Raw genomic sequence first — 16453 nt, 5'->3', positions numbered from 1 at the left:
AATTCAATGAAAGTAGAGATCTGATCATTAATTTTACTTGTGAATAGCGTTGTATGGAACCATGCCTGTTATTTTGGGGAAGTTTGGTTGAAAGACACCCAAATGTCTGATATTGAATATTTGAAAATGGGTCAAATTTGTCCCGAGGACAAATGGGGGGTTAAATGTTTTCCTCTCCATGCTGTCAGCTCACATTTAAGCGTGACTCGTCGTGCCCCTTCTCCTCCCCCTTGACCTCCAGTTCATCATTTCCAGCTCCCAGGTCTGAGCTCAGCAGAGCTCACTCCTCTTCTCATTCAGAGCTCAGCATCCTCTTCATTCATCACATCACCACCGGTGTCTACACTCCATCGGGGGAAGCCTACAATAGGTAGGCTACTCATACCTGCTTCTTGACCCCCTTTAAAATGTGATGATGTCATGATGGGAATTCGATGAGGTCACAATGGGGTCTAATCGCAAAAAGACTTTTCCCATTGATTTTATTGTGCACACGTCAATAAAAATGTAAATATTGTTCATTCAAAATGAGGTGTTTCCTGATTGAACTGCTTATGTGACCTTAACTGTTGATATTGGGTCCAGCCTGCCACCTTTGCCAGGAATTGTCATGCAAACACAGACAACATTGGTTTGAAAAGAGACACGTGTTCTGTCGGCACCCCAAGTCGACCTCTGTTCCTGTTGCCTGGTTGGCCGGCTCCTCCCCCGCTGACCCGCCGCTTGGCTCCAGCCCAGCTTCCCCCTCGCCTGCTCTGCCTTGGCCGACCTGCTCGTTCTCCAGGGGGGAGCTGCTCTCGCCGTCCTGTTTGGCCAGCAGAAGGGATTCACCTTCGCCGACTGCTGCCCAAGAGCCCTCGGCGTCCTGCCTGGCCGCCTGAGGGGTTCTGCCTTCGCCGCCGGCTGCCGGAAGGATTCTGCCTTCACTGCTGCCAGCAGCCCTGCTGCCCTAAACAGTTCAGTCCCCTGTTCCCTAGTGCCCACGGTCCCCAGTGCTTCAGTGCCCCCCTGTCCCTGGTTCTCAAGTTCCCTTTTTCCCCAGTTTCCCATTGACTCTCTGCTTCCTCCTTGGGTTGTTTTTGGTTCCCTGAACACTTTGTTTTTTGATCCTTTTTGACTATTCCCCCGTCGGTCCCTCTCCGCCCTCCCAGGGTTGACTTTTTGTTTTTTTGGTAGGTCTGGGATCCGTCCCTTGAGGATGGGGTACCGTTGTGGTTGTGGATGTTTCTGTCGCCAGTTTGTATGTTTCTGTTGCTGTTTCCTGTTTTGTGTGTATATTCTGCATATTTATCCTGTTTTGTGTATCCTGGATTGTGTATATTTTGGTTTCCTTATTTCCCTGTTCATTTTGTGTTTCTGTTCATCCTGTTTTGACTGTGTTCTGTGGATTGTGTATTTCTTTTTCCTGTTTTATTTTGATAGTCTGGTTTTCTGTCTTGTCTTATCTGGTTTTACTTCCTGTGTTTGCCCGCCTGTGTGATTGTCTAATGTGCTCCACCTGTTCCCCAGCCCTGGTGTCACCTGTCCCGTGTTTGATCATTACCTAGTTTATTTAGCCTCTGTGTTTCCTTTGTCTGCTGTCAGATTGTTTTGTCTTTGCCCTGTCAGTTTGTCTGTATCCTGTCGGTGTGTTTTTGGAATTTTCCCTGCGGTTCTTTGTTGTCCTTGTCTCTGGGGACTTTTTGGATTTGGGACTTTGCCTTTTACCTACCTGCCTCAGTTTTGGACTCCTTGTATTTGCCATTTGCCTTTTGGATCGCTTTTGTTGGTCTGCTCCCTGTTTTTGTAACAATAAATCCTTGTGTTCAACATTCTGCCTGCCTGCCCTCTTCCTGCGTTTGGGTCCTATTCTTCCCTGCATCATCATCACATATGTGGTTTAATTTTCAGAAAACACCATATATTTGTTGTACTGCACATTGCTGCAGCTCCTCTTTTCACCCTGTGTGTTGAGCTCTCTGTTTTAGCTACAGAGTGAGACATCTCACTTCTGTAAAATGTTTTTTGGGAGTCGCACATGCGCAAATACTGCTACCTTGTCAGTTTCAGAGCATGAGAAGTGCCATGCTAGCAGCTAGGCGAGCATTATAACGTGTGTTACAAAGTGGTGCACGTTTGTAACGGAAGTAAATGCTGGACTACAATTGAGCAGTTTGTGAACAGTGTTTTCTGTTGGAGATGGTAAGTCCCTTTGGGGTGGACTTTGGGCTTTTTCACTTTGTAAACCTATAACGTGCACAAAAAGATATATAACACAACAAAGGAAAGGGGAAAAGCCAAAAAGCATAAGATGAGCATTTTAAGAATAAAGTTTTACAGCGCCCATATTATGCTCATTTTCAGGTTCATAACTGTATTTTAAGGTTGTACCAGAATAGGTTTACATGGTTTAATTTTCAAAAAGCACCATATTTTTGTTGTACTGCACAGCTCTCTCTCACTGCTGCAGATCCTCTTTTCACCTGGTTTCTGTTTTAGCTACAGAGTGAGACCTCTTTTCTTCTTCTTCTGTACTATCTTTGATTTCACTCGCACATGTGCAGTAGCTCAGATGTAGATCATGTCAGCTAGCTAGCTCCATAGACAGTAAAAGAGCCTGTTTCTCCAACTTCGGTCAGTTACTAGGCAGGATTAGCTGGGAGACTTCTAAATGAGGGCGCACATGTAAGTAGTTCTTTTGTAGATTATGGTGAACTTGTGTGTTGTAGCAGTGCTTTGCTATTGAGAACGAGGTAGCATGCCAGCGTTAGCATTAGCTTTGGCAAGCTAATGCTAACACTACGAGCTAACGGTTGCCGCTAGCCAGCTTGTTTCGGCTTGTGACGTCACAAGCCGTGCCGATTTTGAACAGCTCACCCGGAGACTGAAGGCAGGACACATTCAGAAACCGTATCTCACTCAAAACAGCATGGATGGATTTTTTTTCAAAGTTTGTATGCATGTGGAAGCACCAGAGACACAAAAGAACACCCCAAATCCCCGAAAAAGTGTTTTTTTCATAATATGGGCACTTTAAGATTGAAGAATTATTCCAAACAAAAAACAGTGATGCCATCTGAAAAATCCATTATGATCTAGTTAACTTCATACAAGACAACGAAAGATCGGGGATACTATTTATTTGTTAGTAACAGGTGAAAAGTTTGTTTCAAGTTGAATCAGTGTTTGCATTTTTTTCTTTAAAATGAAATCTTTGCAAGTGATTCAACATAATTCCCAGTTAAAGTTGAGTAACGATGAAATCATCCAGGTGTCTCTGCAGGACAGACTCCACAGACATGAGCCAGCAGTCCAGTGTCGGTGGAGAGACTATACTGTAGTCAAAAGCATTGGACCTAGAAAAAGACAAAAATAGTTATATATCTCTGTGTATAATATGAGTAATAATTAAAGCACTCTCTAACAGCTTTATTTTTCATACAAACATATATACCTGGTAACGTCAATCTCCTGGTCTTTGATCTTAAGTTTTGTTGAGGGAGTTTGTTGCACTTCCTCATAAACTGCTGGCTTTAGAGCTGGAAACAAAGAGGACAAACAAAGCAATGACAATGAAAAGCTACCACTACAAGAGACGCAGCAAAAAATATTTCTCTTCTGACACTAATCATTTTTGACCTGATATCAAATCAAACATTTTCAGCCACCTATGATTCCTGTAACGTTGTTGTCCAGTGGCTGCTGTCTCAAAACCGGCCAGAGGAATCCCACGCCATCCTTCTCATGAATATAGATGACCATGCGTGTGTCTCCAGCTGCAACATCTATTTCCTTGTTCCGCCTAATCACTGTCAAACTAGAAAAATATGCACTTTGTCTTAATTTTGGACTTGTTTGCGCTTTTTTCAAAAGAAAATTTTGACATTGTAGGAAATATGCTGATTGGCTTTCTTGTAGAGAGTAAGATGATAAGTTTGATACCACTCATGTTTGTACAGGAAATATGAAGCTACAGTCAGCAGCCAGTTACCTTAGCTTAGCATAAAGACTGGAAACAGAGGAAACAGCTAGCCAGGCTCTGTCCAAGGGTAACAAAATCTGCACCAGCACCTCTAAAGCTCACTAATTAACATGATGTATCTCGTTTGTTTAATCCGTACAAAAATGTGTAGTAAAAACAACAAATCTCTGTTTTTAATGCCTGACTATTTCTTGGTCGGGACCATTACAATGCAAAGTCACCTTCCAGCTGTGATGAGATCCTGTCCAGTGTGGCGTGTCAGTGTCTGTCCCTCTCGTACAGTGATGACATTGGTGTCAACCTCAACATAAAGGTCAGTCTTGAAGTGGATGACAATCCTTCTGAAGCCTCCATTCGTTACTGTATCAAGCTCACCATTCACAGACAGCTCTAATACAAAAGAGAATAAATGCAACTCAACACCACACTTATACAGTACAAAGATCCTTCACTTAAGTGGAATTACCAGTACAACAACATAAAAAATACTCTACTCAAAATCCCACTTAAGTAAAAGTACAGAAGTATTATCAGCAAATTGTACTTGAAGTATCAAAAGTATAAGTACTCCACTGTAGCAGTGTAGTAGTGGTACTCAATCTAGGGGTCAGGCCCACAAGATGTTAAGAAATGATTAATTTGGTAAACATAAATTTGAATGAATCTTTTGGTCTTTTCTCTAATCTTTGCTTTTTTGTGAAATATTAGATAATTATACCTCTTTAGACCAAAAAAACAGTTATTTCAATGAAATCATCTGATAAAGTTAAGAGTGGAAAAATCTCTTTGGTGGTACACATACACATACTCATAAAAGTACTTCAAAATTATACTTAAGTATAGTACTTAATTAAATGTACTTAGTTACTTTCCACCACTGCAAACGAGGGGATAATTATGGGTTGATACACATTATATAACCGACTATTGACTGGGCTGTTAAAGGAATTTAAGAAAAACTGTGATGGCACAAAGAGTTACATTACTGACCCCTGTTGGGATGGTGAAGTAGTTTAAGACGAACATCTCCAGTGACATCAAAGCAGAGTGGAAGAGACAGATTCTCAGTTTTTAGCAGAAACCTGTGGGAAAGAGGAACTAGAGAGGAACACAGAGTCACACAGCAGAAGGAAACACTGAAAATGATTGTTGCTCTCAACACCAATTGAACTAACTTAAGATGAATTATAGCATGTTTGATAATGATTATCCAAAATCTCGACTTTCATATCAGTAAACGTGTATCGTTTGAGAATTACATTTAAAAGGGTAAAGCACACCTGAACTTGTGTGGCACATAAGGAATGAAAGACGGGTACCATTATGTTCTCAGACTCACAAGATTTCAAAGAACAGTTAAGCCAAATTATGTTAGTTTACTATATTTATGGTCACATAACTTTTTAGTAAAAGTACACCTTTTTCATACCAACACAAATAACTTTAGGCTTATTATATACACATGTATGTGTGTTACAGTACACATGTGAGACCTTGTTGTCAGTCTTTGTTTTGAGAATTCTGCAAGCTTATACTGACACAAGGGCAACTAATATTTTTACATCTAACTATAAATGGAGGACCCACTGTGTGTGTCTGTGTGTGTGTTTGTGTGTGTGTGTGTGTGTGTGTGTGTGTGTGTGTGTGTGTGTGTGTGTGTGTTATTCAAATATCTCGAGAACTGTTCATCCTATCTACTTCACACTTGGCTTCCTGGGTATGTGTACCCAATGAACTTGGGGTCTAGACTTTGGAGCAGTTTGGACAGTGTTGGATATTGGATATTAATAAACTGTGAATAAAACTAAATGGCCATACAATAAAGCTTGAAAACAAAATGCTGCCATAATGCTGGCTTTTGTGTTTACCCTTCACAATAAAAGCCTAGCTTAAATTCACTCAGAGCATTTCACTAAGAGGAAACTCACTAAAAGGCATTTTTGCTGACACTAGATGTCAAACAAAAGCCAGACACTAAATCGTGTTAAGTTGCTGTGAGCTGTAAATTCACCACATCTAAGCAGACGCAGAAGATAACGTCATCTCAGAGCCTGACCAGGAAAGAAGAGCTGTCTTACTCAGTCTAGGTTGTGTAAGTGTGCTAACTTTTAAAAAACAAATAACATTACCGCTGGCAAAATGCCTCCGCTAATTAAATCCAAACTTTAACATTACTTTATAGCGTCAAGCCACTAAGCCTGTTTGGAAATGAACACCTGTGTTGAAGGTAAATTCGTTAACGATAATAATGATGAGACAACTGCCATTATTAAAGCAACACTATGTAACTTTTCCCTCTTCGGTCCCCCTACAGGTTGTCTCATTGGAACTACAGCTGCAGCTAAAAGTTACATAGTGTTGCTTTAAACCCTGGCTGTAGTGATATCAACATGCAATATCATTGACAAAAAAGGCAACACTAAAATGTAGTCATAACAAAAACTATCTTTATTTTTATTACCTTTTCTCCCATCATCAGTCATAATGAATTACCACAAACTTCTGATTTTATATAAACTATACCATGATTATGATGATTTACATTTATGAGATAAATACCTTACCATTAGTTGTTTTGTCAGGCACAATCATTGCGTCTTCATAATCATCAGAATCAACATCATCTGTGAATGCATTTACACAAAGCCAGTTATATACATTTATTTTCTTTAAAGCTTTTGAGGATATTGCATTAACAAACACTGCAAATCAATTTCATATAGCTTTCACCTACAAGACCTACAGATTGGAAATCTGTGTAGTGGTACTTTTTGGCACCTGCATTTAAAAATGTTCTTATTCATATCAAATCATGTGATTGACATTTTTAATTGTAGCCCTAAGAGATTCTAATGGTTGATTTTGTAAATTTGCTTGGTGTTTGTGATTGACATTTTAAATTGTAGCCCTAAGAGGAATACACACATTCTTAACTGTATATTTTGGCTGTATTTAATTTTGCATTATGTTAATGTAGACATTGGATACATTGGGGGAATAGAGGCATTATACATCTACCAAGGAGGTTTTCTGTTCTGTTTGTTTGACTTTTAGCACAATATCTCAAAAATTGCTACAGCTCAGAAATATTTGGAAAGTTTAGGCATACAAAAAGTAAATTGTTTTGTTGGAAATTTAGATCCAACAGTGGCATAAAATAGTTTACATTATGACTTACAAAACATAAAATGGAAGCACATTATTATATGTATGTACATCTTCAATATTATTAGAATAATCTGTCAGTGGCCACATTCATTTCAGCGTTTTTCTTAGGTAAAGTACACCCTTTTTTACACCACAACAAATTACTTTAGGCTTTCTGTATACACACTTTTTTTATTTTTTTTATTCTGCAAGCCCGAGGGCAACTTATGTTTTACATTGTTATGAATTATCTTTTTCTACAATTTCTAACAGAAATAGATCGATTTGATTTAAACTATAGGCTACCATGAATAACTATGAGATACAGTAGATACTTCTTTATCTGGCACAATGCTAGGAAACATAGTACCCATAATCAGAAGAAATTGCTGTGAATACATTTACACAAAGCCAGTTATATACATTTACATTTCAAGGCTTTAGATGATATTGTATTAATTTAAGAGAATATTGCATTTATTGATGTTCATATTCGGACAGCTTTAAAACAAATCATTAAATACACGATACAAGATTATTGGAATAATCTGTCAGTGGCCACGTTTTTTTCTAACTGTTGAAAATCTTTTGCAAATCATCTTTTGTTGGTAAATATTTAAAATATATTTTGAGGACACACAGAAACTCATTAGTTTTTGACATTTCATGCCTCATTTTTGTGGATATGCCCCATTTTGCTATCGAAAATATGCACCTAAAATTCATTATCTTTCACTATGTGTGTTATGATGCAAATACAAAAAACGTCTATTCAATTTTCCATCATTAGAATGACATATTAAGAGGACTGTCCAACCATAATAGCAAAATTAGAAGGATGGATCAGAACTGCAAAAATGAAGTTTACCTGCTCCCACAAAGTCATCAAAGACATCATAGGCGTCTGTAAAGCGTGATATCCCTGAAGGATAAAGCACAACTACATTTTACAAAACACGTCATTTCTGAAAACACAACAGCATTTCATCTTGTCCTTCCAGATGTTGAGCTCCTTACCTTGACCCTCAGGGGGAGCTTTTATTGGCAGCTTATATCCAAAATCTTACATCATGACAACAGGGGAGATTGGTAGGTAGAAAAACAAACTAAGAGTTTTGCCTTCAGGCTCAGTCCAACACTGCATCACTTCACTTTCACTGTCCATGTTTTTCTCACAAGTAAACAATAACCTGAGATACAGCTGGGTTACCAACAACATCCTAACCCAATGGGGCCGAGAAGAGTCAGATGAATAACATAATACATAATAACATAACATAATACCTAATTGCCACAGCAGGGACCTTTGAACAGAATCTGTGACACTCGCCTGCAATGTCCCCTCCAGATGTATCAGCAGGAGGGGACCCCAGTTTCCCTGATCTGAGCAGTGTCTCTCTTTTTCTTGCGAGATACAATTTTGTTTGGTCTTAACAATAGAGCTCCACACTACTCTGCAGTGCGCCAACTTTCTTGTGTTTCGGTCGCCTTCCTTCCTTCTCTTTTTCTCCACTGTGGCGTCAAACCCTCGGAAAGACTCATATTAGATAAGACCCACCTTATTAATGCTGCTGCTAAGAAGAACAAAATATTTACTCATGAGGTGATCATTACACACAGGGGTGTTGGACTGGGGGTGGAAAGGGGACATCCCTTAGTCATATTTCTTCAAATTTCAGACAGGTTACTCAGGAAATGTGAACAAATCTCTATACACAGTGAAATATATATGTGCAAATGGAGTCATATCAGCACATGTGTAGTGTGCCTATGTCATACCTCTATTTACTTTGAAACAGTCATGATTTGTAAATTATAGTTTGCACCCTCCAAAATGTGTTTTAATGGGAGACCCCCAGGTAACAGTTATTTTTGTGATCGACAAAGGACTTTGGTTAAACACATTAAAATTTGATGCAGCATCTGTTTATACGGAAGAGGAGTAGGGCCACATGTGAAATGTTTTGTATTATGACTTACAAAACATGAAATGAAATGGTTTTCTCTTCAATATTATTAGAATAATCTGTCAGTGGCCACATTAATTTCAGTGTTTTTCTTAGGTAAAGTACAGCCTTTTTTTACACCACAACAAATTACTTTAGGCTTACTGTATACACATATGCGTTACAGTATACACTTGTTTATGAAAACTTTGTTGTCAGTTTTTAAAATTCTGAAAGCCCGAGGGCAACTTATGTTTTACATCGTTATGAATTATCTTTTTGTACAATTTCTAACAGAAATAGATCGATTTGATTTAAACTATAGGCTACCATGAATAACTATGAGATACAGTAGATACTTTACCATTAGATTCTTTATCTGGCACAATGCTAGGAATCATACTGTAATATCCATAATCAGAAAGAAATGCTGTGAATACATTTACACAAAGCCAGTTATATACATTTATATTTCAAGGCTTTAGATGATATTGTATTAATTTAAGAGAATATTGTATTTATTGATGTTCATATTTGGACAGCTTTAAAATAAACCATTAAATACACGATACAAGATTATTAGAATAATCTATCAGTGGCCACTTCCATTTTTGCCTCAACACATCTTCTAGCTGTTGAAAATCTTTTGCAAAACATCTTTTGTTGGTAAATATTTAAAATATATTTTGAGGACACAGAAATGTACTCATTAGTTTTTGACATTTCATGCCTACATTTTTGTGGCTCTGCCCCATTTTGCTATTGAAAATATGCACCTAAAATCCATTGTCTTTCACTATGTGTATGTGTGTGAAAATTAGATGGTGCATCTCAAGGGGTTATCCTTGAAAATAAATAAATAAATAAATGTGGGTTGTGTTATGATATTTTCCATAATTAGAATTAAGAGGATTGTCCAACCATAATAGCAAAATTAGAAGGATGGATCAGAACTGCAAAAACGTTTACCTGGCATCCCCTGCAAGCCATTGTGGAAGGCTGGAATGATTGATGCCCCTGAAGGACAAAGCACAACTACATTTCACAAAACACGTCATGTCACATAGTTGCCACAGTAGAGATCTTTGAACAGAATCTGTTACACCAGAATCTGTGACACCAGGGACTCGCCTGCAACGTCCCCTCCAGATGTATCAGCAGGAGGGGACCCCAGTTTCCCTGATCTGAGCAGTGTCTCTCTTTTTCTTGTGAGATACAATTTTGTTTGGTCTTAACAATAGAGCTCCACACTACTCTGCAGTGCGCCAACTTTCTTGTGTTTCGGTCGCCTTCCTTCCTTCTCTTTTTCTCCACTGTGGTGTCAAAACCTCGGAAAGACTCATATTAGATAAGACCCACCTTATTAATGCTACTGCTAGAACAAAATATTTACTCATGAGTTGATCATTACACACAGGAGGGTTGGACTGGGGGTGGAAAGGGGACTCCAGTGCTGTGTCCTTGTGTTGTTCCACCTTCCTTAGGTTTATGGAGCACATCTGTTTTCTCCCCTAGAGGCTTGGTGACCACCATGGATGTAAGTGGGGTTACAAAGCTGTACTTCAGCGACAGCTCCAACGCCTCTTTCTTCACATTCTCCTTCTCAGGTCCAGATAACAGCAGCCTGGGTCACAAATTGTGTCACAAATCAAACCATATGTTTTAAACAGTTGACATGACAGTAATGTATGATAAAGGTATTTAACAGCTAACACCATGTTTTGTTATTACACAGCATTGTTGAATACAGGGCTTAATTTGAGCCGGAACACGCCGGAACATGTTCCGGCACCTCCGACGTTGAATCTGGAACCTTTTTTATTGGATCTGGCACCTCCTGTCTCACCAGGAAAAAGTAATCGCCTAAATGAAAAAAATAAACTACTGTTTGTGTAGTGTTCAATGTTGTTATCTGTCTTGTTAGTCTTTATTCCCCCATTGAAGCTCCACAAAAATATTGTGTTTTTAAGGTGAATTTTCCGAAAAGACGGAGGGAGGGGAGACACATCAATAGCGCGGCGCTGCACTCTAGTGACACAAGCACTTATGCTGCTTGAGATTGCTGGAAAAATTTCAAAAAGACAACAAAGTTTGCTTAACTTTTTCAAATACACTGACCAGTCGGATCCCAAACAAGCAAAAAAACGTTTCTGCCATTCAAGAATGTGCAGACCACGGTGGGCTTTTTGGTTAATTTAATAGTCCGATGGATAATTGCTGCTTGTGAAATAAAAATGAACATTGCCCTGATGTACAAACAGCGTTGTTTAGGTTTTTTTAGTCAGAGAAGCTAGGCAGTGTAATTAATTTGTTTTTGTTCCGTTACCTCCAACCAATAGTGTAATAAACTATGTACTAAGCGGGATAATGTAGAGTAAGCCTGGCATTATTGTGAATTGAACCCTTTCAGGCTGATGCAAGACCCTTGACACCCCCGTCGTGGATCTAGTTTGCATAATGACCAGGTCCTTTAACGTTACATTATTCCTTACATTCTATTTTTGTTGTGTTTGTAGGCTTCCCCTAAAATTATTGTATGCACACACATATCAAAATACTTGCTCTTGTCAACCTTTTTTTGTAAAATACTGTACATCTTAAGGAAAGGCAAAAAGCAAATTTCCCATGCCAAGTCCTTAACTTTTACAGAGGAGCAATAGAAAGCATCCTGAGCAGGGTTCAGCAGAGGGTGATTCAAGCAGGTGAGACAGAACATCATTGTACCCTACTGAGCATCAGTGATATCGGTGAGATGAGGTTCCTTTTTCAGTCAATCCTACTATAAGCAGAGTTTTATATTTGCGCTTCTATCTACACTGACATTGCACATATTTTATTTATTTTCTGTGTCTACGTAATTTTAACTTCCTTGTAAATGTAAATTTTGTTTTAACCTTTAATTTCTCCCTTAAAGACATATTTTGCAGATTTCAATCCAGCTCTGTCTAATGGTAGTGTGTCTAAATGAACGGTGTGTGCCTTTCTTCCGTGGCGCCACTGCATAGAGCTCGGAGTAGCTGTGGTCTGCTGGATTCTGCTGGATGATGCAAAACGTGGCTGCCCCTAGCTCCATGCAATTGCTCCATGGAGGGAATGCACACACCGTTTATCTAAACACACTGCCCACACAAAGAGGACACAAAGATGACACAGAGCTGACTTGAAATCGGCAAGTATCCCTTTAATGCCTTCATTTACTCTGCTATTTTATTATTTATTTTCTAGTTTAAATATTTTGTTATACATTTCTGTGTGTGTAATGTGGAGTGGGCTACAACTGTATTTCATTGTACAATCATGTATTGTATTATGACAATAAAGATGAACCTGGAACCTTAAACAGTCAATTGCTTGACAAAAAATCAATACATGACTATGTGAAATTGTGAGTGGGCCTTTTCCCAATATTTTCTTATTTAATTTTCGTTAGATTTGATGGACTCAACAACAATAACATAGAGAAAAGTTGGAGAACGTCAAACTCACTCTTTCTCCAGAAGCTGTTTGACTGTGAGGTAGGCCCAAACCCTCTGGATGTGGCTGTCAAAATCTGTGCCAGTGTACTCCATGGTGGCGTTTGTGTCAGAAAACGTCACTTTTCTATCCCTCTGTCATATACCAAATGAATTATTATGTCAGTATACACAAAGGTTTTCACCAACCTTTCAGAAGATTACAGTTAATGTGCTGTGTGGAGCAATCCTTACCGAAATGGCTACAACTTGTGGAGTGAAGGTTTCAATGTCGTTGTCAGTGATCTGACCGGCCACCACAATCTCAGAGCCATTATAATACTGGCTGAAGTTAGTCTGGGTTAGATTGGTCCCTCCATTATAGATCATTGTCACATCTGTCAACAGAGGAGTGGCCACCTCGTCATAGAAACCCTGTTGACATATGGTACAGTATGGACGCTGTATGAATGTTTATCTCTCCACAGCCAATCAGGATCAATTTTATCTATGGAAATGTAGCAAATCACATGGTAAACAGAGTATTTATAATGGGAGCAAGTGAATTCAAATACCTTGAGCTGTAAGTCAGCGTCAGAGTGTTCGTAAATCCGTCGTGCCACACCATTGTTCTGCAGCGACATCTTCTCAAGGAACTCAAAATTGACATCATGACCAAAACCAAGACAGTAGAGTGGGAACTTGTCTGCAATATCCCTTCTGACATTTGATTGTATTCGTTCAAGATTTGTCTCCCCTGCAAAGAACCAAAGCATGGGATTTAAAAGGGGAAGCTAAGCTCACACAGTGATACATGGACTGTGTCGTGGTAGTGGTCTTACATTACTCTCTTGAAGTATGTTCTCACGTTTGTGTGCATGTGTGTTTTATTGTAACCTGAGGTTGGATCTCCATCAGTGAGAAGTATGACGATAGACGCTGAACCTTCTCTGGGATGTGCATTCAGCATACGTGCTCCTTCCAACACTGCTGCGTTAATGTCTGTGGCTGAAATGGAATGAAACTATGTTTTATTACTGCCATTACTAAAATAGTCCCATACCTTCATAAAATATTTATTAAAAACCTCACTTGTTCTAGCTTGAATATTCTGTGCAAATGTCTTAGCACTCTCCAGGTTTTTCTTGTTGGCCTGAACAAGTTCTCTTTTCCAGTGAAAAATGTTGCTATCAAAAGTGATAAGACCAAAGTGGTCATCCTCTGCCAGGTCGTTCAAGATGTGGATTAATGCAATTCGGGTCTGGGCAAAAACATCATTCACACATTAGAACTTTTATGGAAACCATGTAATATTATTTGTTTCACGTGTTCTTAAATTGTGTATTTAATAAAGCTTCCTGTGAAGTGAATCACAGACATAATTAACTGACATTAAAACATTCAGTGCTACAGTCACAATCCGTCACAAACTTAACTCTTCAAATGCTGTACCTGTTGCATTTTTCTGCCACTCATTGAGCCACTTTGATCAATAACGAAGACAACATTTTTTGGTATGCGGGAAAGACTAGATGGAGCAAAGTGATGAACAAAGTATCCAGCTGATGTCTTAGAGAGAGGAAGAAGAAAGTTAAGATAACAGGGGAAGATATCCATTTAAATAAGTACGGTATTTTTAACAATGCTAATAGACCACTGGAGTCATTCAGGAAATGAACTCTTGCTTTACCTTGATGTCTCCAAGTGAGGTGTCCCTGTTGACGTCATAAACAATAACCAGATCTCCATTCATACCCTGCTCTCCACAGCCATCACATGTTTTCTGTTGGTCCTCTGTTGGGTAGAAATACACCCACGCCTGGAAACAGGATGAAACAGGTTTTAGAAACTTCAGGGATAAGTGAAAATTGTTGCAAAAGTGCATAAAGATATACAGTATTTAAAAATTAATAAATGATACTAAGACATGTACACAAGGATGAGAAATAAGACAGAATGCCCAGGGCCATTATGTATACTGTGGTCAAACAGATATTCTTTTATTAACAATATTAGTAAAATATCGTTCAGAACAAAGATAGCAATGCTTACTGCATGTACCTGTTTGTCTGCATGTGTTCTGGTGATAGCATTAGCCAGGGCTTTGGTGCTTAATCCTCCTTTAACCTCGATGAAATTGATGCCAGCTTTCTCATTAATGTACACATCAACCTGGCATTGAGAATAAATTAAAAAAGAATAAAATACTTTGAAGCTCTGATTATGTAAAGTGTTTTTTAAGATGGATAGAAACCAACAGGAAAGACACACCTTTAAGTCTTTGACAGGCTGCATGGGTCGAGCGTGGATTTGCAGCTCGTACTTGCCAAGCTTGCGTTTCAGCAGCTCCTCATATGTGAGTTCAAAGGTGACCTTTTTGTGGGCAGCCACAGTCACAGAGGTCTTAAATTCCTCGAGGGTCCTCCCTACAGAACTGCAACAGAGACGATACATTAAAGCAGTGGTCCTCCTTCTGACCCCTTTACAATAGAACAATGACACTTATGACCTCTCATCACAGGTTATGGTGTGGATGTGAGATGTGAGTAATTCAAGTAAAGAGCGACCTGGAAATAAACTGATCCATTGATCTATGTACCTGACAAGCCCAGCGCTTTGGCCATGGGACACAGCCTCAGTGTACTGCTGCTGAGCTTTCTCTTTACCTTTCACAACACCATCGTACCATTGGTCATCTATAAACCTGAAGAAGAACAAGCAAAAGTCTTTGTTCATATACATACTCCTGAGTAGCCCATGATTTCATTTCATGATGCTTTATGTGCAAAATCCTGTAAAAAGTATTTTTGCTTCACATACATTCTGAATTTACTGATGAAGGCGTTCTTGGGAATCCGGACCTGGAACTCTATTTCCTTTGAGTCGTCCATGCGATTGGCCACGCGGCTTGTGATGACCGTGGTTGCATAACGACTGGTCACTGTGGAGTTGATGTGAAAGCTGTAGATGTTCCAGTCGTCCTGAGCAAATACAGGAGGAGGCACATTTCACAATAAAATAAATGGCTTGGTTAATGTCGCTGGCTGACGACCAGCTGACCAAAGATCAGATGATGGTGGAAAACAAAACAGTTTCGGTGGCATCAGTGAAATATTGTTGGTCTAACTGCAGAAACACCCCATTCTTATTGTTTTAACCATGTTTTCATGGCAATGTGTCCCAATACTCCTGAACCTTTACCAAGTCTTAACTCTAAAATGTAAGGATTTACATCAGGAGCACCAGCTGTTTGTGGCCCCCAATTGTCACAGTGTAAACAGATTTACGGCCCAAACACATGAGTAATAATCACACACACACACACACACACACACACACACACACACACACACACACACCTGACCGAAAGACACTGAAATACAAACATAATTAAGCACAAACATCAGAAAATAAGTAAGTAATAAATCAGCAGTGAGATACACTAAATGTTGTTGCTGTGTTGTGCTTGTATGTCCAAAAAAGATTTTTTCCTTAAGAAAATGAAAACATATTGTTGATCTATTTAACTCAGAAGAAGTCAGACACAATTGCCTCGTCACATTTTAAATATTTGTAAAACCCACAGACAGAGGGTGATGATGGCATTTGTAGATACAAGTTTTCTGCACGACAGCAACAATATTTTCAATTTAATTTCTTTCCAGTGCTGTGGTGTGTCCTTTAAGTTTTGTGACCTTACCTTGTTTGGTAGTGTGCTAGCCAAAACCAGCAGCAGCCCAAAGAGGGTGACTTGCACCACAGCTCTCTCCATGATGGCTCCACCAGAGTGCAGCCCAGGCAGCTCAAACTGTCTTTTAAACTTAAACAGACAAGGACAACATGAATGTGTACATACATTGTCGGAGGGCAAACTCCACTTTCACAATCCCTCACTTGCACACCCACACATAAAAACACATTCCCGCCCACTTACCTCCTCTGTATAC

General features: G+C 39.2%; 1 protein-coding gene across 1 annotated transcript; it reads right to left on the bottom strand.

The window, feature by feature from the left end:
* Nucleotides 1-3102: 3102 nt before the first annotated feature.
* On the bottom strand, nucleotides 3103-16343 carry LOC120557499 (inter-alpha-trypsin inhibitor heavy chain H3-like). Its single transcript, XM_039797894.1, has 21 exons — nucleotides 16207-16343; nucleotides 15327-15487; nucleotides 15106-15210; nucleotides 14778-14940; nucleotides 14568-14678; nucleotides 14197-14325; nucleotides 13959-14075; nucleotides 13599-13767; nucleotides 13404-13514; nucleotides 13082-13263; nucleotides 12762-12941; nucleotides 12541-12662; nucleotides 10470-10678; nucleotides 10024-10071; nucleotides 7977-8030; nucleotides 6526-6585; nucleotides 4952-5059; nucleotides 4183-4351; nucleotides 3648-3796; nucleotides 3434-3518; nucleotides 3103-3335 (listed from the first exon to the last, which is right to left on the bottom strand). Exons 1-21 carry the CDS (start codon nucleotides 16276-16278, stop codon nucleotides 3221-3223), a joined length of 2619 nt encoding a protein of 872 aa, XP_039653828.1. The 5' UTR covers nucleotides 16279-16343; the 3' UTR covers nucleotides 3103-3220.
* Nucleotides 16344-16453: the final 110 nt, after the last annotated feature.

Source organism: Perca fluviatilis, chromosome 4 (genome assembly GCF_010015445.1).
Source record: "Perca fluviatilis chromosome 4, GENO_Pfluv_1.0, whole genome shotgun sequence".
In the NCBI taxonomy this organism is placed as follows: domain Eukaryota; kingdom Metazoa; phylum Chordata; class Actinopteri; order Perciformes; family Percidae; genus Perca; species Perca fluviatilis.
Note: the sequence above shows the minus strand (reverse complement) of the source record. Positions and strands in the feature narration are given on the sequence as shown.